This window comes from Rhopilema esculentum, chromosome 7 (assembly GCF_057945365.1).
Source record: "Rhopilema esculentum isolate cy_ngs chromosome 7, ASM5794536v1, whole genome shotgun sequence".
NCBI lineage: Eukaryota > Metazoa > Cnidaria > Scyphozoa > Rhizostomeae > Rhizostomatidae > Rhopilema > Rhopilema esculentum.
The window spans coordinates 8502923-8530867 of NC_142821.1; the positions used below are offsets into that span (position 1 = coordinate 8502923).

The window sequence follows — 27945 nt, forward strand, 5'->3', positions numbered from 1 at the left end:
TGGCGATTTCCATTGATGTGTGATGGATTTCCATTGATGTGTGATGGATTTCCATTGATATGTGATGGAAAATCAAAGGTGAGAGCGACAGCATTTATCAGTATATTGATTGTTAAGGAAATAGATTATCAATTAACTTCGGGATCATCTGTGAAGTGATCATTAGTGGAACTTGAGGAATTATATTTGATTGTATATTAAGAAATTGCGATGGAAACTTGGAAGTTAATATTTTTAGCGATGTCGTGCCACCGTAATTTTATATTTCTCGTTCGGTACAAAAAAGAGGGGGTCATCCCTTTATTTCTGCAAATGATGTAACTTAGTAAACAGCGTAATTGCGATTTAGAGAACCCCGGATGAAACGAACTTCCCCGAATACGATCATGTGACCTTCCTTGCAAGTGCCAACCACTGGATCACAGAATACGTTATTCGTATTCTGTCACTGGATCAGTGGTGCCATATCAATACACCTCATTGTGCTTTCGCGCATGACGAGGTGGTGGAGCTATGACGTATCAGAGTTGATGGCAGTCACACAAAATTTAGACCAAACATGCAAAACTATTCAATTTAGCTCCGTTTACAGTCACATTCCATTTACAGTTACTTGTTCTCAAGCAACATTTGGTGCGAATGCAACCGGAGCCTACTGAACTGCGTGTAACATGTTAGGAAATTCCATTGTGTCTCGAAAGCTGTATTCATTTGATCAGATTTTGGATTTTGTCCGATTTAACCTCACTTACAGTGCAAATCATACCAAGCTGATCGATGCAACTTTAAGAAACTTTTCTACAAACAATACACTCTTTTGTAGCTTGAAAGGAATAACTATTAAGTATACTGGGTTGAGGATTGCAGGGTTGGAGGGGTTGTGCTTCTGCCTGCCTGGTGCTAAAACCATTCTTGGCCAGTACATGCCAGAAATTATTCGTGAAAAGTAACTCTCTCTCTCAGGTTTCTAGAATTTCATAAAGTTCTCCATATTTGAGGTATGGTCGGTCTGTTTGCTTACAATATTGTTGTCGGTATTTTAAAATAATAAAAGCAAGGATCATCACCCTGAAAAATCATCAATTTCATATTCCAGTGCTGACATTCTCGCAAAATATTACAAAAGAACAACACAAAACAACATCACCGATTCTTCTCTTCGCTGTTATCCCATCCCTGTCACAAAATGTAGGTGAGCAGACAGATGGGCTAGGCCAATGGGCACAGGTCCCGAAAAGAGGACACACAAAAATAGTCCTTGCTTGATGTTTTTCCTGTTATCGACACGGAAAACTAAACTAAAACGTGATACGCAATAACTAACATCGTGATTCTATTTTTGCTTGAAACATTTTGACAAGAACGTTGCTATCCAGCTAAGGCAGAACTGCGAAATGACCTTAAAATAGATCTATTGCTACGAATCTAATCGGCGACGTAAGGCTTATTTACAATAATTCCTCAAGCATAAACGCAACATAGAGCCTATTGTTGACTCTGAACGGACAACTGACGGGACAAAGTGCCTCTAATAGCCAGATGAAATTATTCCAAACACTAGATGTTTTATGCTTGGAAATGTTTTTTAGAAACTAATGAACAAACGTTACTGCCATCACACTAAATGTTGACAGACAAAAACACTGCCACGAATAGCAGGCGTTCACTAACAAAACAAGACATGGTTACAACAGTACATCGCATATGTACACTTATTAAAACTTGCACACAGGTAACATCTGTAGCTTGGGCCCTTTCATCTATGAAGACAATTCTTTAAAATTATTTTAATTTTTAACCCTTTTCCAACTCATTTGGTAGATTATTCAAAACTTGTAGGCCTAATGATTGTACATTTTTTCATTTTATTTAGATGTTACCTGATTCACTCTATACTGAAAATGTGAACGTTCTCAATAAGAATAGACTAACTTTACTTGCCAAAATAAGTTACTGATACATTTCTGTGGAGCACAAAACTAGCGGAAAAAACTTTGTCTCAAAGAATGAAGTCCAGTGGGCTTTGAAGCCTTTGGCTAATGTCAACAGCATCAAAACAACAACATAGAAAATAAAACAGTTGATTTTTTTTCCTCGCGGATATTTGCTTGGCATTATATACCACTAGAAAGCGTCCCTTTCATCTCAAGCTAATCGATGTCCATGGCTGTTTCGTTTTCTTGTTCGCCCATCTCCATATCCTCCGTTGGGGCCATAGAATGGGCCCAGGTACTTGACTGGGGTATATTTTCGTTGGGTAGTGTTTTTGGAAGCTGGTCCATCATATCTTTAATCCTGTGTGAGCAAGAAAAAAGATTTAGGGTGGAAAATTATCACAAGAACCATTCATTTATCTAAAATCAAACGAAATTGCGATTTATATAATAGTAAGTAATATAATAACATAGAATTGCATCTCCTAAATCCATTCTAAGATAATACAGTCAATTTGATACAATTTGGATTATTTTCATTAAACGCGAGACGTGACGTGAGAAAAAGCAAACAGGAACGTTTTTAGAGAAAGAGGGTTTTAATGTCATTGGCAAGTTTGAAATATTCATACGATGTAACATGTAATCCTGCTTGTTTTTCCTTGAAAAAAGATTAATCAAAATGTTAATATCGAAAATGCCAAAACAGCAATCCTATGTTGTTAAGGTGATAAACTGACTCTCATCAAACTTATGCGATCTAAAACTAAATTTTGAGTTTTTGACCAAATTTTCCACTTGGAGCTTGAGAAGTCAAGTATCTTTTCGTAATACCTTTTGTTTTGAGATTAAAATGTGCACTTACTCGTCGGGATTGGCCCGAACAATATCCCCCGCCTTTTGCATGATGCTCTCCCCAGCTTCACCGCCAATACCCGCAATATAGCGAAAATCCAGCAAGTCTGGCACCCCAGCCAGCTGTGGTGCTGGTAGATTTGGATTGTAATCACATCCAATCTTTAGGCATGGGTGGTTTACCAGCTCGTGCGCTGTTGGTCTTTCTTCAGGCTTATTCTGCAGAAGAGGTGTATGTGAACTGCATTGTATTTGCTTAACGTATTAGCTTAACGTATTTACTAAAGATAAGATTTGTTTTTAAATGATCTTTGCTTGAAAATTACGAAAAATCCAACAAAATACGGTCAAACATGGGCAGTATCTTTGATGACACTATTTAATACGAGCAATAAGATCTTGTAATAATAAGCCTTCTAACTTGCGCTGTAAATCGTTTCCTGATATCTCACTATAACACTCTAACATTATTATAACACACACTCCCCAACATTCCAAGCCCTCCACACACCCGATTTCCCGTACACCCGACCCCTACACAACCAAACCCCTACCCAAACATACCACACCAAACAACCCTCACTAGAACATCCAACCCCTAAACATACCGAACTCCCAATGACACTTAGCACATATATTTCCGTATAAAATAATCACAATGATATGATCATGAACAAAACCCACCTCTTTAAAATGCCTAAAGTTCATAAATGCAAATAATAGCCTGTCATAAAACACTGACCGACAAACAGCGACTGACTTGACGCCAAAGCTCACCGTCTTCTTTTTCCAAACGTTTTAGCTGAATAAAAAACAAAAAAATTCTCAGAAAACTTATAAAAACTAAAAGTTCATAGTGACCTAAATTGTTATATACCTTTACGAGGCTATTTTTTATAGCGGGTTGAATCCAGTTACAGGAAAATATAACATATCGGAACGTGATAAACTGTACTCAGCACAATGAGACTCGATGCGAAAAGGAGGCTAAGATGAACTAGAAAACAAAACTTTATCGATGATTTAAACTTAATGATTTCCAAAACCAAAATTGCATCGATGAAAAGGAAGAATGCCAAGTAGTTAGGGATTGGCTTCATGTGTTGAGTTTCTAGATGTTTAAATTCCATTTATTAAAACATTGAAACTCCAAGAAACATATCAAAATACAATTGTGTTGCACGACATTTTAACACATGGAACTAAGCTCCCTTTTCCCCTTAAAATTCACAAGTAGCTCCATACCGCCTCTAAACGACGTTTTTCTACGCCTGACCCGTCTTTGTCTGACTTTTTGGGGTACATTCCACCATTCCAAATTTCTAGGAATGTTATTCCAGCGCTGAAGATATCAGCTGGAGTTCCGTGGCAGCGACCATCTAAAACCTGTAAGTCAAAGAAGAAATCAGTGAGGCAACCAGATTAGTATTTCTGTTAAATACATCAAATGTTGATGTTGGACTAAATAAAATGCACTTTTAGTGATAACGCTGTCAGTTTTTTAAGTTTTAAGAGCTGTGTGATAAAAACAGCAATACATGCAACAATTAAAAACCGGAAGCAGGGTGCATTTTAAATTTTCTTAAAAAGGAACGAAAGAATTAACTGTTTATATGTTCGCGACATGGTACGAGAAACCTTGAAATGATATGTTCCAAATTATGGGCAACTAATATACGAAAAATGGGAAATTTTTTTGAAATTGTCCTTTATTTAAACATTTGCTTTAAAAAGAGCAACTTGACCTGTCTCTCAATTGACTAATATTAAGTAAACATGACTTAATCAAAGAATAACAATTAGCGATTAACTATAATTAACAATTAAGGTACCTCTTGAGCAGCAAATCCTGGTGTTCCTGCTGCTGGAAGTCTCTCTGTAGTTTCCTGCTGCAGTGAAATTGCCAGATCCCAGTCACATATTTTCAAATGTTTTAAATTGTTGGACAACAACATGTTGAGATCTGACGAAGAAAGAAATAAGCTAAACGACATGATCGCAAGTGTTGGTTAACTTTGTCAAACCTACGAGCTTTATTCATGATATGCTCAGATAATACAAATTAGAAGGAGGAGGGCTTTGAATGCTTGTCGATGCAAATTACACCCCTAAATCCTACGGCAAGCTACAAATTAAACTAAGCATTTATCACTTTATGCAGCGCGAGCTACAAAACAATTCACATTCTGACAACATTTAAGGGGCAAATCAAAGTTCATAGCCATGCACCAAAAGAACAGTATAAAAATATGAAGAGTCAAAATCAAAATGATTGCTGATTACAAACATTTTTTCGGCAGTGAACTGCCCCTCGAAATTTTTAAACTATGACACTCAATAACCCAGTTTGCATTTGAGTGGGTCTTCGTCCAGAGAAAGATCTGACCAAAACAAGTGGTGGGCTGGGGGGCTAAACGTTAAGGAGAAGACCACGCCTTTTGGATTGGCTGAGATTGCTTCCCTCGACTATTCAGAAACGCCCTCTACTACACTGATGTCTTATCTATTTCATGAGTTTTTTTAAATGTTTAAAATATTGTTTCTTTCTTGGTTGATTTCTGTCCTTTTGCGGTTATTCGCAAATATATTTCTTGGGCTATTTTCGAAAGCTTTTTACGTTAATTTTGGTTCCATTTGAGATACGGCATAGTCTCTATAGCAATAGTGAAAATGGTGGTTCAGTTCTTTCAGCTAGGTGGCTGAGTTTCATAGGTAATTCTACTTTACATTTTATAATTATCTAGTGATTTTAATTTGTTTTTCTTTGTGCAACAGTTGGTCTTAATTAGTTCAAACTAGACCTACCTTTTTCAACCCACTGTAAAATGTTATAACAATAATAATGGAAACTTTTATTTTCAATTCAATTAAAACTACAATTACAAATTTCACTATTACAAAGGTAATTTGAAATTGGCTAGCCTGTGTTAACAAAGAAAAAGACGAATACAAGCACAGACAAAAATAAATTAAGAAAGAAAAAAAGGAAAAGTTTGCTCGCCTTTGTTTGTTTCAGAAGTTGTCAGTAGCAGAGATTCTGCGGCATATAATAATGGAAACTTTTCATTTTGAATTCCAGTTTAAAACTACAATTCCAAATCTCACTATTACAAGGTAATTTGTCACTGGCTAGCCTGGTTTACAAAATAAAAACTATTACAATCGTAGTAATGAGAAAAGAAAAAAAATGTTAAAAGGGGAGTAGCTCTGGATTAGTCCAAGTTTTGTTTCTACAGCAGAATATATAGTATGTGATGCGAATGGAGATGCTTGTAAGTTTGGAGATGAGATAGCGTTTCTGTTGATGATCAATGGACAAAGAGTCACACATGTCGATGAATGAGCTGGAGGAGGTGCCAAAAATACCAAGTGAACTGATGGAAAGATTGACAAACGAGACTGACTTAAACTGACGTTTTAAGTCAGATACGAGGGTGGCATATTTCTCTGACTTTCTGACAGCATTGCAGTTGAGATTTGTTTCAAAGCCTATGGTTAACTCTAAAATGCACAGACAGTTTTCCTTAGGTTTGAGAAGTAAGTCAGGGCGTAGTTGATCTCCAGTTATGATAGACGGGGAAAGAAAGCCTGGTAAATCTGCGTAGAGAGAAGACCCATTTATTGCTTCGAAGAAAGTGGCTAGAAAGTTTAATGCAGAATTATGATGCCAAGTATAGCGGCCTTGGTCAAGGTACACTTTGCATCCAGCAACAACGTGTAGAAGTGTTTTTGGAAGAAAACAGAATTCACAGTCAGATGTTTGACTAAGGTTCCATTTCAGCAGATTTTTACGAGTTGGAAGAGTGTTGTTAAGATACTTGATGGTAAAGTTAAAGATGTTACTAGGCAAATTGCTCTGTGTACTTGACTAAATACCGTTCAGCTTTTCCAGTGAATGTTTCAGTAGGAAGGTAATTGTAGCTCCCTGAGATGGTAAGTTTTGAGAGAGACGTTCTTTGTTGTCTGATTTGACAGCCTTTAATACCTCTTTAGTATTCGATAGATGTCGTACTGTAGGTTCGTGCCATGACTGGTGTCTTTCCATAGGGTTTGAATGTCAATGTTAGGAGAAGATTTTAGGGCATTGCGACAGACCGTTTGGCATTGCGTAAATTTGATAGAAGGCAGTTGTAGATTTAGGCCAAACTGATTTTTTGAGAGGATTATTCCACTCAATGTTGCAGAAACAGGAAGATCAAGCCACTGACGAATGTAATTGGAAACAAGATTGTCCAGGTTTTGGACAACCCAGGTCTTTGATAGATCTGCAACAGTAAAATGCCATGAAACTTTAAACAGAACATAACGATGGTATAATAGCAGTTTGTTTTTAGGGTGGGGAGGTAAGTCGTCATTATCCTTCATAAGAGTAGAGAAAAGAGAAACGAGTTTAGATTTATGATCTTGGTTACTCATTTCAAAATTAAAGAAACGAACAAGATACTTAAAGGAATCGCCATTTTTGACAGCAGGTACTATTTGGTTACAGATGAAAAGTTTCGGTTGAAATTGGAGGGATCGCGTAGAGGGTTTCTTGACACCAAAGGTAACACATTTGTCAACCCTGACAATGAAGCTAGCCCATTGGCACCATCTGGTAAAGCAGTTTAATAAGAGTTGGTTCTCCTCTTCTCCACTGGTAACAACAGCAGCATCATCAGCAAACTGAAACCAGTGTACTGGCTGAACCATGCGGTCATTCCCATCATGGGGGGAGAAACCAAGCTGCTTATATTTATCTGATTTGATGTATTGTATGAGCGTTTTGAAGCAAAGGTTGAAAAGAAGGGGGCTGAGGCAGTCACCTTGCAATACGCCACGGCGAACGGGAATCGCAGGGGTTTGGAATTTAACAGTTATGATACAGGTCTTAAAATCTAGATATAAGCTTGAGACCAATGATTGAATTTCCGAAGGTATATGATGATAAGCAAGAATAGCTGGTATCAGCTTGTGGTGAACTTCGCCAAAGGCGTTTTTGAGATCCAGCAAAGATACCACTAAAGATCGTTGCTTAATGCGAGCTTTATTTATTAAATGGCTCATCACTGCTGTGTGCCCTAATGTACCTGATACTTTTGAGGTGAAGCCTTTTTGAATTTGGTGCTCGATGAAGCCATTGTGTTTCAGAAAAGTGAAGAGGGAGTCACGTAAGCAAGGAGTGAATATTTTTAAGGGCACTGATTCTAAAGTGATTGGCCTGAAATTTGATGGATCATCTGTGCTGTCTTTTCTGTGAATCAAGATAGTGGAGGCCTTTTTCCATTCAGATGGTACCTTACCTGAAAGCCAGACAACACGAATTATTTCAGTAAGAAAGGAACGAAGATAGGGGCTTCGTTTGAAACAGATGATGGATATCTTATCAAGTGGACAGGGAGAAGTAGAAGCTTTCATACGCCTTATGATAGAAGTAATGGTTTTGTAACTAGGTGGCTCTAGATCAAATGAATAAGATGGTTCATTGAAAGTAGGGATCCATGAAGGAATGGTGAAATTTTTGTTAGGTGCGATCGCAGAAGATGCTTTGACAAAGTATTCGGTACATCCTGCAACAGAAAAAGTTGGAAGAGCTGAAGTTTCATATTGTAGAGTGCGCTTGACGTAATTCCAGAAATTCTTGATAATGTAACGGTCGTGGTTTGTTATATTGGAAGATTTAGTGGGCGAGGTTTGTTATATTGGAAGATTTAGTGGGCGAGGTTTGTTATATTGGAAGATTTAGTGGGCGAGGTTCGTTATATTGGAAGATTTAGTGGGCGAGGTTTGTTATATTGGAAGATTTAGTGGGCGAGGTTTGTTATATTGGAAGATTTAGTGGGCGAGGTTTGTTATATTGGAAGATTTAGTGGGCGAGGTTTGTTATATTGGAAGATTTAGTGGGCGAGGTTTGTTATATTGGAAGATTTAGTGGGCGAGGTTTGTTATATTGGAAGATTTAGTGGGCGAGGTTTGTTATATTGGAAGATTTAGTGGGCGAGGTTTGTTATATTGGAAGATTTAGTGGGCGAGGTTTGTTATATTGGAAGATTTAGTGGGCGAGGTTTGTTATATTGGAAGATTTAGTGGGCGAGGTTTGTTATATTGGAAGATTTAGTGGGCGAGGTTTGTTATATTGGAAGATTTAGTGGGCGAGGTTTGTTTTTTTGATTTTATTACGAAGAAGGTTAGTGACATATTTGATTTCAGTTAAAGGAGCATTAGAATGTTTCAAAGTTTTGAGTTCTTTTTTAAATTCTTGGCTGTGAGATTGGCGTATTTTTCCTTGAGATCTTCGTTGCAGCATTCGATTGTTCCACAAGTTTCTTTGAAGTAGTCGTATATGGAGTGGAAATATTTGTTAGCTAACAGCCATTCCTGGTCAGATCTTGGAAGACGAATTCCAGGCTTGATATCAAAATGATCCTCAAGGGGAATTTCAGCGTGACTAACATTATTCTCAAGGTCAGCATCATTCACGACCTCGAACAATTGCTCTTCATCAAAGCCTTTTATGACTCTGCAGTTCTGATGGATGCGGAGGCCCTTTATCCCTATGCATGACTTGCCGCAAGAACATTTCACACAGCTTTGGTTGTTAATAGCTGCATCGCGATTTCCGGAGTCAACGAGTGGATAATGATAATAATAATAATATAATAATAATAACAACATCAGCTTTCGATGCAAACGTCAAACGTCTAGCCTACCAGCACAAAAACAGCCAGGTTGTGAAGTAAAAACCAACGCAGGAAATATGAACTAACCTTTGATATCTTTGTGAACTATCTGCTTCGAGTGAAGATACCGCAGCCCTTCGAGGATTTGACAAAAATAGTATTTGCAGTCCCTTAATGGCAAGCCACGGTCGAACTGTTCCCTGTACGCTTTCTTCAGATCGTACAGTGTGCAGTCTGGAAAATGCAAAGCCATTTTAAATAATGAGAATACAAAAAAAAGACTCAATAGACCCAATTTTTAAAGAATCGTCTTTTACAATTCTTAATGTATATATATATATATATATATATATATATATATTTATATATATATCTAGCTATATATCTAGCTATATATATATAAAATCTTCACTATAAAAAACCTAAATGTACAATAAATAGTTCACATAATCTACAGATGCACTTAAAGACTCATTGCTAACAACGGGCCTTTGCGCTAAAGGCAAATTGTCCAGGCGACGATACAAACAATGGCGGTAAACTTCCACGCATTCAGCAAGGAAATGCTATGTGGGATGCTTGCCCAGCACAATGGCTTATTGTTAGCAATGAGTCTTCAAAGTTATCTACAGATTTCATGTCCCATTAAAAGATAGCAAGTGATTGGGACAATTTAATTGTTATTTTTTTTAACTCGGCCAATGAATCGTATAGTCTCCGTTTCTAGTCACAGGGGTGCTTATGTCATAATGTAATATTTGTTGTTGTTGTTGCTGTTGTTGTTGTGGTTTTTGTTTTTAATGTGTTTTAAATCATCATTATTATTCTTATTGGCTAATTCAGTGAATATTCCAGAAGCCATGGACTTGTTATAAAATTTTTGTGCATGTATCCCACGCATGGTGCTTGATGCGCAGTTCAAGTAAAAAAGCTCTGCTTGGCCGGGCCAGTTCGCTTGCATGTGTTTAAGGCGGGATCATTATCAATTTAACCTAGATCCCGGTTATACGGGCTGGCTCATTTGCAAAACAACGCATTTGTAAAACAAGATAATTTCTTGATACAAGTTAAATATCGGCGTGGCGAATTAGCCCGGCTTCAACTCTATAAAAACCTGCGATGCAGGTAAGTTGATTTCATTGTGAGGTTACCTGCACGTTCCATGAGGATAAGACCGCGACTTTTCATGCCGTTGCTAAGAGTCCTCTCGCAATTGAATTTTATGATGGCCATTGCACCAAGTAGATTTGGATGGTTTTGGCGGATCGCTCGGTAAATTTCTGCTTCCTTTGTTGGGTCCTTCTTAACCTACAGATATATAAAGTATAACAAAATGCAATGGCCTAGCAGCTAGCAAGATGGTCTGGAATGACACATCACATGATTTCGAATCATTTTGAACAAAAGCTGAAAACGCATTTAAAGAAAAGACTAAACTTAAAGCACGTCTACACATGTATGCTACAGGGATCTATTCGTGTAAAAATAACATTAAAATGAAGAATGAAAATGAAAAACTGCTGCATATTAGCTTACTGATTAATCAACTGATTACCTTAGAACAATTTACCCCACACCCATTAATTGGGAAGCTCTGTGTAGCAAAACTAAGTCAATTAATTTTAGAACAAAACTAAGTCAATTAATTCTAACAAAACTAAATAAATCTTAATTGAAAACTGTTCTTAATCCTCTGCTGAAAGAAACAGGGTAAATTATCAGTCTAACCAGAGCTGGCCTCGTTTTATGTTCTTGTGTAGACTTAAATGTTTTGACATACCTCTTTCACAGCAAGGTCTGCCTCTACTTCTTTCTCCGCATGGTAGAACCACCCCCTGTATGCATGGCCACCACCTCCTTTGCCAAGCTTTATTTTATGAAGGAACGTGAAATCTACGTCCTCGCGCACAACGGAACCTTCTCTCAACAAGGTGGTTGTCTGAAAAAAAAATTAATCGAAACGTTACCTCGAGCTTAAAACAAAAGTGATTAACAAACTGTGGTTTACAACCAATGACAACAAAGATTGGCAAAGAATTAAAACAGTAACTGACACATGATGACAACAATAATTGTCATCCAAAGATAACATTGATACTTGCACTGTAGATCACTCTCCCGTCTACTTTTCTCTCGTCTCTTCTTTGCAGCCAAGTTCTGCAAGAGAGTATTGAAAACAAACATTTAACTAAGCAATAAGACCTAGACCAGATTTCCATACTGGACAAGTTTTCCATACGGGAATTAAATTCCTGGCTGTATGACTACAAACGGTATGATAATTTCATAATATACTGCAAAAAATTGATTGGTAGAAAGCAGACCATAGTTTTACCCTGTCGCCGCATTTTTTTTTCTTTAAAACAGTGCTTTATTTGTGACTAGAAACATAGAAAATGCAGTGCAGAATATAAGGAAAAATATGACTAAAGTAGAATTACACGTCCAGTCATGTGACGGACATTGCTTTTATCAGTCATATTGTTCTTGTTCATAAAAAAACCTTAAAGGCTCCCAATTAAAGGTTTAGAAAGAAAACATGGTAAAGTTTTCAGAGCATTGCTATATACAACATGTGTAAATATATTGTATTCACTCACATTGTATCCACTCTATTGAATAGAGTGGATACAATGTGAGTTAATACAATATATTTACACATGTTGTATATAGCAATGCTCTGAAAACTTGATTCCACGTACCCTGAGATTTCTCAGAAAAAATATTAATACGACGTATAATTGTAATAACTAAAAAATGTTTTGGGGCTATTGATTCTGGTTGAATTCGTTACCTTCGATATTCTACATTTTGTATAAGTACAAAATATCACGAAATTCATGGAAACAACACTGCGACGCATAGAGAGGCTGGGAGATCTTTGAAGCTAATTTTGAAGATTGAGCTACTTCATGTTGAATGGAGATCGGTCATGAATACGCAGTGAATACCCTAGACGGTACTTTAACCAATCAAAATGCTCCTTTCCATGAATAATATTTGCCGTTAATCAGCTAAAACAATGGTCCTGTACGCTGAGAAATATGCAGCGTACAGCCTCAAAGTTTGTTCACAATTGTCTCGTTTTGAGACCGATATAAACAGTTTATGGACGTCGGAGCGGTTGGAGTGATGGATCTTCATCGAAAACAGTAAATATGACTTAATTAAAAAACTATTGCAATGTCCGTATTACTGTTTCATAATCATTCTCTCATTTGACCCCTAATTTTAATCTACCAACAGCATAGTGGAAAGGTAGGCTTCTGCATAATACTACACTGACTCAGATCTGTGCCCTTTTGAAATACCAATTTTGTTATTGCTTGTCAATCAGGGATGCTCCTGTTTGTATTATGTGATAGAATTAAAGTAAATCCAGATAGGCCTGGATAATATCGTTATAACTGTCTGGTGCATTCAGTTATATTGTTGGCCTTTTTTTTGCATTATTCGGAGCGCATTTATTTGCATTATTGTTCAGTCTCATCTCATTACCTTCGATTCTTTCAAACATTAACTTGTATTGAAAATATCACGATTAGGCAATGAAGAAAAAGTCTAGACTGCATACCACAAACTATTTATAACTCGTGTAATGACCTATGTGAATAATTTTAAAACTTTCGAAAGCCCTTTTGTATTAAGGTATAAAGAGTAGGTGTTCACAGTTACTTCCTCTTTACATCAGTGCAAATATTAGAGGATTTGACAACAACTATTGGGACATATTTCGACCAGGAAAATTTTACTGACTTTCAATAATATGTTTTGATTTGAATTGCTTTTGATGAAATGGTTAGTGGTATTTTGATGCAATGAATGAGTTCGAAGAGTATATTTGCGTTGGGTTCTTTAGCAAAGTATCGTTTTCATCATAGTAGTAATGCCCTGACAGTGCAGTACTTGCCAACCGAACCAAAAAGAAAATTAGATCAAATGTAAATAGCTAGTCCTTTTAAACTTCCTATTATTCCCCTATTTTCATCAAGCCCCATCGAGCCACACCCTGCTCCACCCTTTTGTTTAATAGAGAATACCCAGTTGAAAAAGTCACGCTACGCCACTGCAGTCTATTGTACATGTTAGCTCCATCTGACTATCTGATGAATTACCAATAAAGACAAAAGTAGAGTAAGAGACAAGTGTATTATTAAAAATAGTGTTCATGGTTTATGGTATATCTTGAATTTTAATCACTTACTTCCAATACATGCATTTGCCAACATGACAGTTATCTTGCTCACATCCTATTGCATGACTTAAAGTGCCACAATCCACAATCTCACAATGCTTGCACAAAACAGTCTGACAATGATTTTTGTGGCGCAACAAGGACTTGACCTTTGATGGGAAGATAGAAACTATTTAAAAAAATTTTTAAAAATTGGATATATGTATAATAATTCATTTTTATTCTAATCTTTAAATACATTACAATTTTTATAACAAACCTCAATTCTATGATAAAGCTCCAACAAAGTCCATTACGCTGAATTTCCACTCCCTAAGACTGTGACTATCCCTAAGAGGGGGTCCCCTTGAAGTGTCAGAGGGTTGACCCCCCCCTTTAAGCAGAGGTTTTCAAAAGAACAAGAACTTTGAAAATGCATTGAGGCCTTTGAAAGGTTTTCTTTTCTGACAAGGAGAAAAAAGAGGTCCTGCAAAAATATTATCGGAGGGAGTTAGCATAACCAAAGATTTGTCATTTCCGCTAATAAATATGCTACAACAACTTACTGTCTTGCAAAAATCTTTTTCAGGACAGGATGCACAAATTTCTTGTCTTATGGATGCATGCACAATAATACGCCCAATCTACATAAAAGAAAATATTTGAATTAAAATTCTATTTGAAGATGTCTAAATCATCAATTATGTTAAAATTTCAAAAACAGTCATCCTTTGAACATAGTTCCACATGAATATAAGGCTCCCATTCAAGGGATATAAACTTCTCCTGGATGTTAGCCTGCCCCTGAATACAAGCCAAGGGCTTATACTTGGAAGCATACATAACAGCACCATCTTCTTCTTCTACATGAATATGTGCCATTACTTATGCAAATGATTCAAATGAGATTTTTTGATGTAGGCTTGAAAAAAGTTTTTCATTGTGTTCTAATACTTTCAGAATTTGGATTTAAGTCGCCCTGAAAAAAGCCCCCTTTAAATACAGGCTTCCCAAAGTTGCATTTGCCTGTATACGAAGATCTCTGTATCAGTTAAAAAGAGTATGCAGTTGAAAACCAGGGGTGGAAAATATAGCGGACCATGGCGCACCAATGGTTCCAGAAATTTTTTTGGCTCTCCAAAAGAAAAAAGGAGGAAAAGAACAAAGAAATAAGAAAAAAGACGAAAGAAAGAAAAGAAGAGGAAGAAAAAGGAAGAGAGAAAGAGGGAAAGAGAGAAAAAAGAAGGAAAGAAAGAAAAGAAGAAGAAAAAGGAAGAGAGAAAGAGGGAAAGAGAGAAAAAAGAAGGAAAGAAAGAAGGGATGAGGGAAAAAAGGGAAAAGAAGGGGGCAGTGAAAGAAAATATAGAAACCAAAGATGGAAGGGTCTGAACGGAAGAAAAAAATGAGAATTGACAAAATTAAAATCTCAGTGAGAATATTATATTATTGTTGTTCATGTGCAGTAATGTTGGCAATCTGTTCTGCTTAGTCTCAAAACTTGGTTTTATTGTTTTGAATAATCCAACAAAAAGCAGAAAATAATTTGGCATGAAAATTGTAATCTCCTTGCTTGAAATAAGAAATAATTGTTTATAAATATGTCCAAATTTCAATTTCATGTGAAAAACACACAAATTTGCCAGCAAGTTTTCACCCTATTTAACTTGGGAGCCAATTATGAAAAGCTTGTTGCAGCTACAGCACTATGGAAGCTTAACCTGCGAAGTTTAGTGGGGTTTTCAGAGACAAGATTTGCCAAGAGCAGAAGGCAGGTATATAAAAACATACATCATGAGTTCCCAGCAATAATGACCTGCTTGGGGTGAAGAATAAGAACAAATTTTAGATTGGGTGAAGAACAGATCAAGGGCAGAACCTGCAAATTCAAGAGTGGGGGAAAAGGCAAGAGAGCTTAAGGGGAAGATATTAAACACCTGTCTCCTGCTCACACTGTCTGGTGTAGCAGATGCATATGGACAATTTGGCTTGATAGTGAATGTTGCTCAAATGGTTCACCTATTACCACATGAAAGATTGGAGCTCTTTATGGAAGCTGTCAATGTTCTTTCTAAAATTGAGGAGTGCTTAGATGACCACAGCAAATGTAATTCACTGGCAACAGAATCAAGAAAGCAGAGGTGCCTGTGGCCATTGAACCAAGCAGACAAGGAAGGCTTGAAAGAAAGGAATGAAATCAGGGGAATACCTATTGTCTCCCAGTGTGGGATTCAAGCTGCGGGTCTGCAAAATGAAACACAAAGTCCGTCTCTGATTGTGAGGATGAAACCTGATTCTGAAGCAACATCAAACAAGAAAATACTGTGTTTGCTGAGAGAAATACACAGGGGTTTGGAAATGTGTATGGTCAAGCACCAATTGATGTGATTCATAACACAATGGTGATTCTTGACCTGCCTGCACTTGCTGTTAAGTCACACCAGCCAGATGGAGGAAGCATAAAGATTGCTGAAACAGACTTCCCCAAATTCAGGGAAGCAGTTTTGGCAATTGTGAGGTCCCTTTCTTCTGTGCCAAAGAAAGCCCTCAAAGGACAATACAGAGAATTTTTTAAAAGACTTGAGCTGTCAACATCAAGCTACACATTGACGCAGCTCAAAACTGTAGATTCTAAGGAGTTCATTAAAAAGTTTTCAACCCTGCAGATACTTTACTTGTGGGCATAGGGATGGTGTATGCAGGCCATTGCCATATCCTGTATCAAGCAGTCATGTGAGTCGATGCTGGAATCAATGGTTTCTATGTATGAGTATCATTTTGATGGTACAATAAATATGGGAGAAGAAAATATAAATGAAGAGTTTTTCATTAGTGAATGGCCCCAGCCTCTCTTATTGCAACAGTTTCATTGAGGAGGCAATGAATAGATACAATGAATAGAGCATCTTGTAAGACCATCTCAAAGATCATCAAGGAGACTCAAAAATGTTGGATAGACTTCTTAATGAAAGTAGCAAATTACCTTGCAAGGAGTAGAGCACAAACAGTTTTAAAAAATCCAGTCTGGTTTTTGAAGATGTTCATGGAAGGTTGCATGCATGTGGTTATTCAAAACAAAACTAATAAGCTGTATGTTTGAAGGAAACAGACTGCGTCACAATGGAAATAGTAAATGTTTGTCAACAAACTTTACAAGGGTGCTTAAATGTTCTAAAATTAAAAATATGTTACACAGAATTAACTTCAAATCCAATTGATGCTGGTTGACCCCCCCCCCCCTAAACATACTGAAAAATTATCTATTGTTGATTATTTTGGAGACATATAGGTTAATACTGAATTTTGCAACACTTTTGAGACAGCAAGCATGTAAGGTTACCGTTCAAATCAGCTCTCTTCTATTGTTTCACATCTTCTATCTTTATTCAATACCTTCCGTTCCTATTCTAAGTGTTTGTCCATATAGTACTACACCTCTTTCTTCATTCATTAACATATACACACTTTTTGTTCATTCTATCCTTATTTTATTGTCCCCTCTTCAAGTTGTCAACCAACTTTCTGTCCTCCTTATTTCATTCCTTTTCAAGTTTCCTTTTCTATTTCTCCTTCCATTTCATTCATTTTCTTCCAATTGTCTCTCCCTCTTACTTTTCAATCTTCTTCTTGCATACCTTTCTTTCTTCTGTCCTCCCTCCTTCAGGAAGAAATCTTTCCTTCAAGGCTGTTTAAAACATTTTCTCCATCCCTCCCTGTTGATATTTGGTTCAAATTATGTTAATAGATACTTACCATGTTTGCCAAATTTTGACATCTGGAATCCATCCTTTGGAATTTAACCTTTCTTATCCTTTCCAAAGCATCCCTCTCAGTCTGTTTGGAATTAAAATGGAACTTTTGAAAAAGTATTTGAGCCAAGAAATAACATTTGGCATAATGCAGAAATTTTGTAAAGAGTTTTCATTTACATACATACCTGCTTCTGTTAAATGATTAATAACTTTTCAATGCTTGTCATGAATAACTGAAGATCCTTTGACTTCTCCATACTATAGTCATAAGATGGAACTTATGTCATTCCTCCTACTAAACAGAATACCTGACTGAAATAGTGTCAGGTCAATGGGCTTGGATGCTAATGCTAAATGCTAAATGTCATGAAATCGAGCTACCCTGCACACAGGGTGCAATGACATGCGATCCAAAAAATGGAGACCATACAATTTTTATGAAGACCTGATGTCATCTTTGTATTAGAAGGTGTGTATCACTGTTTGAAAAAGTGTAAAAGGTTTTTGTAAAACTCAAAAGTAATGGAATTTTAGAAGTTTCTTGAAAACAATATAATTTAACAAAAAGGATATAAGTTTTTTAGGCCCTGTTGCCATTACTCTGTTTCCCTATCCAATGGATTCGAGTGAATCTGTTTTAGAATTTTTTGAGTTTCATTAATATGCTCAAAAACGGTGTCATTTGATACCAAACCGAAGATATTCAAAAATGCTGTTCAAAGTGGAGTCATCCGAAAACGGAATCATTTGAATACGCATTGTTTTATTGGGAACAGCGAGGACAGAGGCATTTGAAAAACAGAGTCATTCAATCTCAGTTTCAAAAAGAGCTCAAGCAAAGGCTTGAGAACAGACAAATATGGAGTTATGGAAACACCCACGCTATCCTTTTGACCAAATCAGAGTGGCCCTGGGTAATATGTTCAAGAAAATACGAAAAGAACACAGAGAGAGAACAGAGACATACAATAACGGAGTAACAAAATAACGAAGTAATGGAAACCAGGCCTAACCAAACAAAGTAAAGAGTAAAAATGCCTCCAGGAATGCCATCAATATAACCCATACAAAAGAAAGTAAACATTACTTTAGAGAAAATAAACAAGAAATTGAAAGAAACAAAAGATAAAAAGAATAGTAATTCAAAACGTGGAACTGGGCGTGCGAAAGAAAGCACGCCTCGGGAGTTCTAGGCACGTGTAGAGACATGCCTGTGCAATCGCACACCTAATATTACCAGGACTGTAATGATGGTTATGAATGATAATGAAAATGATTATAAAGATTGGTGATGATGATTGATGATTGTAATCATAGTGAAACTGAAGATGACTGACGGTTGTGATGATGATGGTGAAGATGACAATGGATGAAGATACAGATAATGATTGGTGGTGATAAATGGTCACAATTGACTTTAAAAATGATTGACAATGACAATGACTGATGACTTTAATCACGGTGATGATGGTGATTTAATAGTAAGTCACACATTAAATGAAGTTTTTGTATCACTGTTAATCAAATAATCCCCCCAATTTCCAGCTGAATCTTGATCAACAACAGATATTTGTGGTGAACTGTTCTCATTAGTATTCTGTTTGTATGCATTTTCACGTCCTCTTATTGTTCACACATAATTACCATTGTTTTAACGCATTTTAAATACTCTTTGTTGTTTCTAATTGCACTGCACATTAACTGATATCCATGGAAACAGTTTAGTTGATTTTAGTTTTGCTATGGGGTGTGATAGTGGAGTTCGTAAGGATCGAGGAATGAAATTGAGTTAGAGAAATGAAAGATTTGTTTATTGATTAAATTCTCAAGCGGTGAGTTCGTTCCATTTATTTTATGTATATAGATATCTTAAAGGGCCTCCATAATTGGTAACCACGACGTCTTCATTGCATTTGTTTACGTTTGATTTTATCCTTGCGCCATTGTTTACTTCACACACCAACATCATGTCTACTCCCGAAACTTCCTCTGAAACTCCTTCAACTTCCACTACGAACATCACTTCTGTTAGTCTCAAGCTACCTCCGTTCTGGCCTTCCGATCCTTCTATTTGGTTTGCACAAGTTGAGGCTCAGTTTCAGACACGCAATATTACATCTCAATCGACAAAATATCACCATGTCATTTCCATGCTTCCGCCAGAAGTTGCTCAAGAGATTCGCGACATATTACTTAATCCACCAACTTCTCAACAATATGACTACCTCAAGCCCGAGCTTATCAAGCGTACGTCTGTTTCGGAGCGAAAACGTCTTCATCAGTTACTAGTAGCAGAGGAACCCGGTGATCGAAAACCCACCCAACTTCTTCGCAAAATGCGACAGCTTTTAGGCAATGCAGAGCTCGAGGAGCGTATTCTTCGTCAGTTGTTTCTCGAACGTTTACCGACTAATGTTCAACCCATCTTGGTTTCCTCTGCTGATACAATTTCCCTAGATCAACTTGCCACTCTTGCTGATAAGATTTTAGACGTTACTTCATCGTCACCTTTGCTGTCCCCCCTTTCTGCCACAGCAACACCTTCAGTTTCAACAAGCGATTTACAAGAGCAAATTTCTCAGCTAACCATTGCTGTACAGGCTTTACAATCTCAAGTTTCCTCTCGTGGTCGTTCTCCTTATCGTCGCTCCAGTTTTTCATCTGGTTCTCGTCGCCCCTCTCGCAGTTCAAGTCGATCTCGCCACCCTAATTCTGAATGTTGGTACCATTGGCGTTTTGGTGTTACTGCAAGAAAATGTCAGTCACCATGTTCTTTTCGCTCATCGTCTTTGGGAAACGGTCCCACCAGCGATTAGAGGCGGCCTCTTCGTCTGGTTCCTCTGCTCACAGTCGTCTTTTCTATGTTACTGACCGAAAGACTGGTACTCGTTTTCTTGTTGATACAGGTGCTGAAGTTAGTGTCCTTCCACCTTCTTCACAACAGCGTAAATTTCCATCAAAGATCACTCTTCAAGCTGTCAATCATACACCTATTGCAACTTATGGACAAAAGTCAGTCACTTTAGATCTTGGTTTACGCCGTATTTTTCCATGGGTATTCATTCTCGCTGACGTGCCTCGTCCAATCCTTGGTGCCGATTTTTTAGCCAATTTTGGTCTAAAAGTGGATCTTCGTCACCACAAACTTCTTGACACAAACACTAACCTCACCATTCAAGGCCTTACAACCCCAGCCACTTCACCTTGTCCCATTTTTGCGATATCGACTCTGGCTACGCCTTATCAAGATCTTCTAAAAGAGTTTCCAGACATTGTTCGTCTTTCAAACAAAGAAACTGCCATCAAACACACTGTGACGCACCATATTCGCACTGAGGGTCCACCTGTTTTCTGTCGTCCACGAAGACTCGCTCCAGATCGTTTTGCTATCGCCAAGTCGGAATTTGATCACATGCTTCAATTAGGCATCATTCGTCCTTCAAAGAGTAGTTGGTCTTCTGCACTTCACATGGTTCCAAAACCCACCCCAGGTGACTGGAGACCTTGTGGAGATTATCGCGCATTGAACAACGTAACCATCCCAGACCGCTACCCAATACCCCACATACAAGATTTCTCTTCTTCTTTGCATGGTAAAAATATATTCTCAAAAATCGACTTGGTTAAAGCGTATCACCAAATTCCTGTTGAACCATCCGACATTTCAAAAACTGCCATAACAACACCTTTTGGCCTTTTCGAATTCGTGCGTATGCCTTTCGGCCTTCGAAACGCTGCACAGACTTTTCAGCGCTTTATTGACGAGGTCCTGCGGGGCCTTGATTTCGTCTATGCCTATATCGATGATGTTCTAATTGCAAGTGCTAGCGCAGAGGAGCATTTACATCATCTCCGTATAATTTTTCAGCGTTTCCAGGACTACGGCATTGTCATAAATCCATCAAAAAGTGAATTTGGATCTGCTTCATTGGATTTTCTGGGTCATCATGTTTCTGCTGACGGTATCAGCCCACTCTCCTCCAAAGTTCAAATTATTCAAGATTTTCCGCCTCCAACATCATTACGCTCGCTACGTGAATTTCTTGGCCTCGTCAACTTTTACCGCCGTTTTATACCAAACTGTGCAACACTCATGCAGCCATTAACTGATCTTCTAAATGCTCGTCACACAAAACAGCCTTTTCACCTCTCTGAGTCTGCCTGTACCGCATTTACGGCTGTCAAATCTACTTTAGCAACCAAAACTTTACTCCGCCATCCAGTCCCTAGAGCTCCATACAGTCTGATGACTGATGCTTCAAATATTGCGGTTGGTGCCGTACTTCAGCAATACATAGATGGTACCTGGCACCCTCTGTCCTTTTTCTCAAAGCGATTACAACCATCGGAAACAAAGTACAGTACTTTCGGTAAAGAATTACTTGCAGTATACCTTTCCATTCGCCACTTCCGTCATATTCTTGAAGGTCGTCAGTTCTTCATTTTAACGGATCACAAGCCTCTAATACATGCCATTTCTTCAGCATCTTCTCGTCATTCGCCTAGGGAGATTCGACATCTGGACTTTATATCGCAATTCACAACAGATATTCGACACATTAAAGGTATTAAAAACCCTGTTGCTGATGCCCTGTCACGCCTTGATATTAATTCTATCCATTCATCGATCGATTTCTCCCAACTTGCTGATGCACAACAATTTGATGAAGAACTTTCGCAGGTAAAAGCATCCACATCCTTACAGTTTTGTGACATTCCGCTTCCATTGTCGAACAAAACGATTCTTTGTGATACTTCTACAGGAAATCCTCGGCCATATGTTCCAGCTCTCCACCGTCGTGCTGTCTTTGATAGTTTACATTCTGTTTCACATCCTGGAATTCGTGCCACACAAAAACTTATTACGCAGCGTTTCATTTGGCCTGGCATGAACAAGGAAATTCGCCAGTGGACCAAATCGTGCCTTAATTGTCAACGTTCCAAAGTTCAGCGTCATACCGTTACTCCTTTTGCCACTTTCTCGTGTCCTGACGTACGTTTTGATCATGTGCACCTGGATCTTGTTGGCCCTTTGTCGTTTTCCAAAGGTCACCGTTATATTCTCACTTGTATCGATCGTTTCACGCGTTGGCCTGAAGCAATACCACTACCAGACATCTCAGCAGAAACTGTTGCACGCGCCTTTGTTCAACGATGGATTGCGATATTTGGTGTTCCTTCTACCATAACTACGGATCGTGGTGCTCAATTTCAGTCCAACTTATTTAGATGTTTAACCCAGCAACTTGGCACCAACCACATCCATACAACTGCATACCACCCTTCTGCTAATGGTCTTGTGGAGCGCTTTCATCGTCAATTGAAGTCTTCCTTGAAAGCATCGGATAACGGCCTTAATTGGACTGACTGCCTTCCATTGATAATGCTTAATATTCGTTCCTCTTTTAAATCAGACCTTAGCTGCAGCCCCGCTGAACTCGTTTTTGGAACACAACTTCGTCTCCCTCATCAATTTTTTGCTCCATCATCCTTGGCTTCTCTAGATCCGAAAAATTACGTTGACCGTTTACGTCGGTACATGTCAAAGCTACAAGCTATGCCAACCCGGTCTCATACAAATCGCTCCTACATTCCTGTTGATTTGCAGTCCTGCACTCATGTGTTCGTTCGCGATGACAGTGTCAAAGCTCCCCTTCAACCTCCTTACCGTGGCCCGTTCCGGATTCTTCGTCGTTTTCCAAAGTACTATACACTGGACATCAATGGAAAACAGGATACGGTATGTTTGGACAGGTTAAAGCCAGCCTTCATTGATATATCTGCTCCTCCAGTTAAGAGTCGTGACGAAACTGTTATTCCTCCGCCTCCAAAGGAGTCCGATGTACCTATCCGTAAAACTCGCTCTGGACGTCATGTTCATTTTCCAGACCGTTTTTATTCGTAACTTGAATATATCTGTTTACTCTTTTGCACCTTTAACACTTCCTTAATTATGACATTTATCGTTCGCTTTATCGCACTAGCTCTCTAGGGGGGGAGCTCTGTGGTGAACTGTTCTCATTAGTATTCTGTTTGTATGCATTTTCACGTCCTCTTATTGTTCACACATAATTACCATTGTTTTAACGCATTTTAAATACTCTTTGTTGTTTCTAATTGCACTGCACATTAACTGATATCCATGGAAACAGTTTAGTTGATTTTAGTTTTGCTATGGGGTGTGATAGTGGAGTTCGTAAGGATCGAGGAATGAAATTGAGTTAGAGAAATGAAAGATTTGTTTATTGATTAAATTCTCAAGCGGTGAGTTCGTTCCATTTATTTTATGTATATAGATATCTTAAAGGGCCTCCATATATTAACCTCTTCATAAAAAGGAGGAAAAATAAAATCATTTTACCTGCACAATGATGGATTTGTGTTCTTCATACAAAGCTTCTACTACTCTTGCTTCCTCTTCTTGAGGCAGTCCTGCATAATGTCCTCTATAGACTTTGTCATGTTTGCCCCTGTCTTCATCATCTGAGCCCCCATCATCAGCATTTGACTTTTGAGGATTGTATTTGGGATTTCTCAAATTTTGTCTTTGGTCACAATGCATTTTGCTTCCATTGTCTTTTGAGGTTACAGAGCTTCCTTTTGATTCTCCTTGACTGCCCCTTTGGCGGCCATAATGGTTTTTTTTACCATAATGGTTTTTTCTCTTTTTCTTTTTCTTGCATTTTTTTGGCTTTTTTCTCTCTTTTTTTCCCGATGATGACCCAACAGCAAGCTCATGATCCAAAGGTTCTATAAAAGAAAGAAATAATGAACAATGTAACATTCATCTATCCATAACAAAAAATATGATAGAAATAAAAATAGATAAATCGCTAGCTCTCAGATAAAACATTGCCTTGGTTGTTGGAGAGACTACAAGTGAAAGTCTTAGAATAAGCTACCCTTGTTGCCAAAGGGCATACACATATAACTTATTCATGAATACATATTCTCTTACTGCGAGAAAGGAGATCGTCCCTTTAAAAGTTTCTCTCAAATTGTTCAACTTCACAACAACTAAAAATCTACTAGAAGATCTCCTTCTATTTGGCATACCTCTGGTGACAGAGAAATGCAGACTAAATGACAACAATCACATAAGCCCAAGGGGTGCCTCGTAGAGACAAAAATTATCTTAATTTTGCACAATAATTTGGTCTTTTCCTGGATGAGAGATTTCTTGCAAACATTTGCCTTGCAGCTTCTATTAACTCCTCCTTCTTAACCTTGAGAAGTTGCTGAGATTTTCTAGGCGAATCTCTTCTGGCATTTCTACAAGAACATAGGAAGAATTATAAAGTGAGGGGCACCTGTTTAAAGGGGCACTGTAACAAAGATTCCTTAAGGTCATAAACCTGTTTAAAGGAGCACCCTAACAAGGATTCAAGAAAGGTTAAAAAAGCTGTTTTCTAGGAGCCTGGTTACACTGTTATAGATGTCTTCTTCTGACTTGGTTGTGAGCCATGACACAAAAGGTTTCAAAAGCCTAGTGACAAAACAGAAAGACAAAGCCAGGCCTACCCTGGAAAGGCGTGTAGTTGCACACGCACGCACTGGTACACGCCTCCTCACTCTGAGAAGTGCATTCAATCGCACACCTATTTTACAACTATTCAATTGCTTTTTAACCAAAGCGTTGGAAACTAATAAGGTGACAAAAACATTAAAGATGCACGTTTTGTGCAAATTATCGTAACCAGATCACCAGGCATCCACCATTTTGAGGAGCTAAAGCGTTTCATGTGAAAGCCTTCGCCAATGGCCCATACTGGAAAGCTTGATTTCTGTGCCGTAGGTTTACGTCGGTGATTTCAGTGTCCAGTTCCTATTACCAGTTAGGTTAAATGTAAGCAATGCACCACACAATCTACACAGTATGGTATATATGTAACTGAGATTTCATGCTTTTAGGGTATTTTTGTCACGTACCACAAATTATTGAATGTTGTATCCTTTTCATATGAAAACAGAAAAAAACATGCCAATTTCTTTGACTAGCATAAAATGATAATAATTTGGAAAATGGCAGGTTGTGATAAAGGCATGAAATGTTCAAGGGCTGCACTTGACAACAAAACGATAAGGCTCTGGATTCAAAAAAGGGAAATCTGTAATATAACTGAATGTTTCAAGAGTTTGCACTGAAACGTTTTGTTCTGTTTTCAAAATTGTTTCCATATCCCTTTTGACAAAACAGGATTGACAAAATTTCATGCTGGTATCATAAAACAAAGTGGTATTGTGAAGACGGAACCAACTGCAAACTTTATGATGTCACTGATTCTTATGCTTTGTCACTCACACTAATTGTTTTAAAGCCCCAAAAACAAATTTTCCCATGGAAATTTTTTTCGAGTTAATCTTCATTTAAAATTGCAATTTTATATTGCAAGTATCAATTTCTTTAAAAAAGCTGTGTGAAATTTCAATTAGGCACCTAAGTAAAGATCCCACTGCCAAGAAATATTTATTGTTGCATGTGACAACGGAAGAAAATGACCATATACATACTATGTAATTAAACCTTTGTAGAAAACACCAATAGCACACCTGTATTGTAACAACCTAGGGGTACAAAATGCCACACTTGTGCTAACTTATTCCCAGGAAGGCCTGGAAAGCCCTTTTTTGCAAAGCAAACAAGACAATTTTATAACCATGCTTTTCAGCTTACCTTGAAAATAAATTTCAGAATATTTCTTGTGGAAATATATTTACAGAAGGAAATATGGGAATATATTGAAATAATAGGCATACATTTGTTATTTCTTACTAATATTGCTTTCTTTAAATGAAATTTGCCAAAAACAGTTAGTTGTAGAATGGTTTTGTCCAATATTAGGGCTCATCAGTACAGCTAGGCTAAATGAGAACCCAATACTAACCTAGGGCCAGCAATGAGGCTGTAAGAGACAATGCATGTGGGACAGTGGCAATGTATGTGGGAGGTAGTGTCAACGTTCACTCAAAGCTCACACTATTCACTTTAATACACATAAACACCAAATTATTCAATAAAAAAGTATGTATTAGTCAAGAGACTCAACAGTCTCGTTAAGCAATATCACCAAGAGCTGCACATGCATACTTCTTTTCCTTTCCACTGGCAAGGCACAGTTCTTGGTGATATTGCTTAAAGAGACTGTCAAGTTTCTAAGACTTGTGTATACCTTCTATATTTGTTGAGGAGATGAGACCTCACTCCTATTATTTGAGACAAAAGGCTTAATGATTTGTTTGAGCCAATCAACATTGAGGAGCCATGATGCATGTGAATTCTAACAAGTTTTCCCCACAAAGTTCCAAGCCATCCTCAATACGCAAAGCAGGGAACGACAATGAGAGCTTGCAAACATGTTGAGAACAGTAATTTTAGCAGCTTGAACAAGTTTCATCAATTTCTGAGGAGTTTTACAAAGATAATTTAGGGACCTTTTTCATTGATTCTTAATTTAGGGGTTTCTTCAGAGCTTATTTGTAGATTTTGTTAAATGGGAAGATCAAAATCCGAAGCTTTTTACCTTAAAGATTTGAATAATTGAATTGAAGGTACATTTTCTGTTGTTTTATTTGATTTTGTTTGATACATTGTCTGAAAATTATGTTTTTGTTTGCCATTATGGCTCCCCTAAAAAGGGTGGCCGTATGTTGCCCACCCCTGATCTAGGGCCTAGACCAGCCATTCGTAAACTTTCTGAGATCCCAGGCCCAAGGCCAAACTTATTCTTTAGTTCATGAAGTTCATGCTTATTAGCATATGTGTACAAGGCAGCGTGTGTGGACTAGGGCACCAGCTAATGCTTTATTGCCAAACTGTGTTTTATTTATTTTTTCTCTCCATCTTATTTTGGTTTCATTAATTTGTAAGTAAGTTGATTATTTGCTGTTGTTATGCTAAGATAATTCTAAAACTTGGGATTATACGGTACGACTTCAAGTGGTAAGTATGAAATCCAAACTTTAATTTTTGCAAATTTTTCGACACAAGCTATGTAAAAGTCGAAAACTCATTGGCCCCCGGGAAAAATCCACATTTTTTCTAGCCCAGCACTTGGAGGCCATGAATCTGACGGTTGCTTTATCTGCTTCGAGACGATACAGGACCAAACAGGTTTCCAAATAATGTCAAAAATCAGGAGCCTCACCTTTTAATGCTACGACTGAACTCTCATTGCAATCGCTTATGAAGCTGCTAAGGGTAAGCAACAAATCTTCCTCGCAAACCACGGGGAAGGATGCATTGGTGAAAGCTGACTCAGTTTGGTCGTCGTGCTCCGAAGTAAACTTCAATTTACCAGAACTTTCCACCTCAGGCATAGTTTCATTAATTGCCCGTATCTCCATGAACCTGAGCCCTTCCTTGCTCTAACTTCTAGGTTTTCCACGTTCGCCAACACGTAAATAACTTTTCTTAGCGTCTAAAAAACAGCACGTCGAATATTTCTGTTCTATGCCTCCGCTCTGTGCCTAGTCTAGACAGGGTGGGGAGCTGGTAACTAGTTTCGTTTTCTTGCAGCGAAACGTCATAGAAAATATTTGTAGAAATATTTAATTTGACCCAGCTATTCTGAAAA

General features: G+C 37.8%; 1 protein-coding gene across 2 annotated transcripts; it reads right to left on the reverse strand.

The window, feature by feature from the left end:
* Positions 1 to 1424: 1424 nt before the first annotated feature.
* LOC135683813 (uncharacterized) lies at positions 1425 to 27715 on the reverse strand. 2 transcript variants are annotated; one of them, XM_089109420.1, is made up of 15 exons: positions 27517 to 27715; positions 23733 to 24121; positions 17373 to 17453; positions 14189 to 14266; positions 13653 to 13792; positions 11551 to 11605; positions 11229 to 11387; positions 10600 to 10756; positions 9536 to 9682; positions 5791 to 5826; positions 4622 to 4752; positions 4035 to 4175; positions 3532 to 3591; positions 2800 to 3008; positions 1425 to 2295 (listed from the first exon to the last, which is right to left on the reverse strand). In XM_089109420.1, exons 1-15 carry the CDS (start codon positions 27713 to 27715, stop codon positions 2151 to 2153), a joined length of 2127 nt encoding a protein of 708 aa, XP_088965546.1. In that variant the 3' UTR covers positions 1425 to 2150. The 2 variants fall into 2 exon arrangements, with proteins under 2 accessions (XP_088965546.1, XP_065055237.2); XM_065199165.2 differs by lacking the exon at positions 5791 to 5826.
* Between the last annotated feature and the right edge of the window lie 230 nt (positions 27716 to 27945).

What these genes read in the sequence shown, in the direction of transcription:
- LOC135683813 (XM_089109420.1), bottom strand. Translation starts at nt 27,715, where the DNA reads ATGGAGATACGGGCAATTAATGAAACTATGCCTGAGGTGGAAAGTTCT. An exon ending in AGTTCACAAAGATATCAAAG is followed by an intron (nt 5,827 to 9,535) that starts GTTAGTTCATAT and finishes TATATGCCGCAG; the next exon opens with AATCTCTGCTACTGACAACT. An exon ending in AAGTCAGTCGCTGTTTGTCG is followed by an intron (nt 3,009 to 3,531) that starts GTCAGTGTTTTA and finishes CCTCTTCTGCAG; the next exon opens with AATAAGCCTGAAGAAAGACC.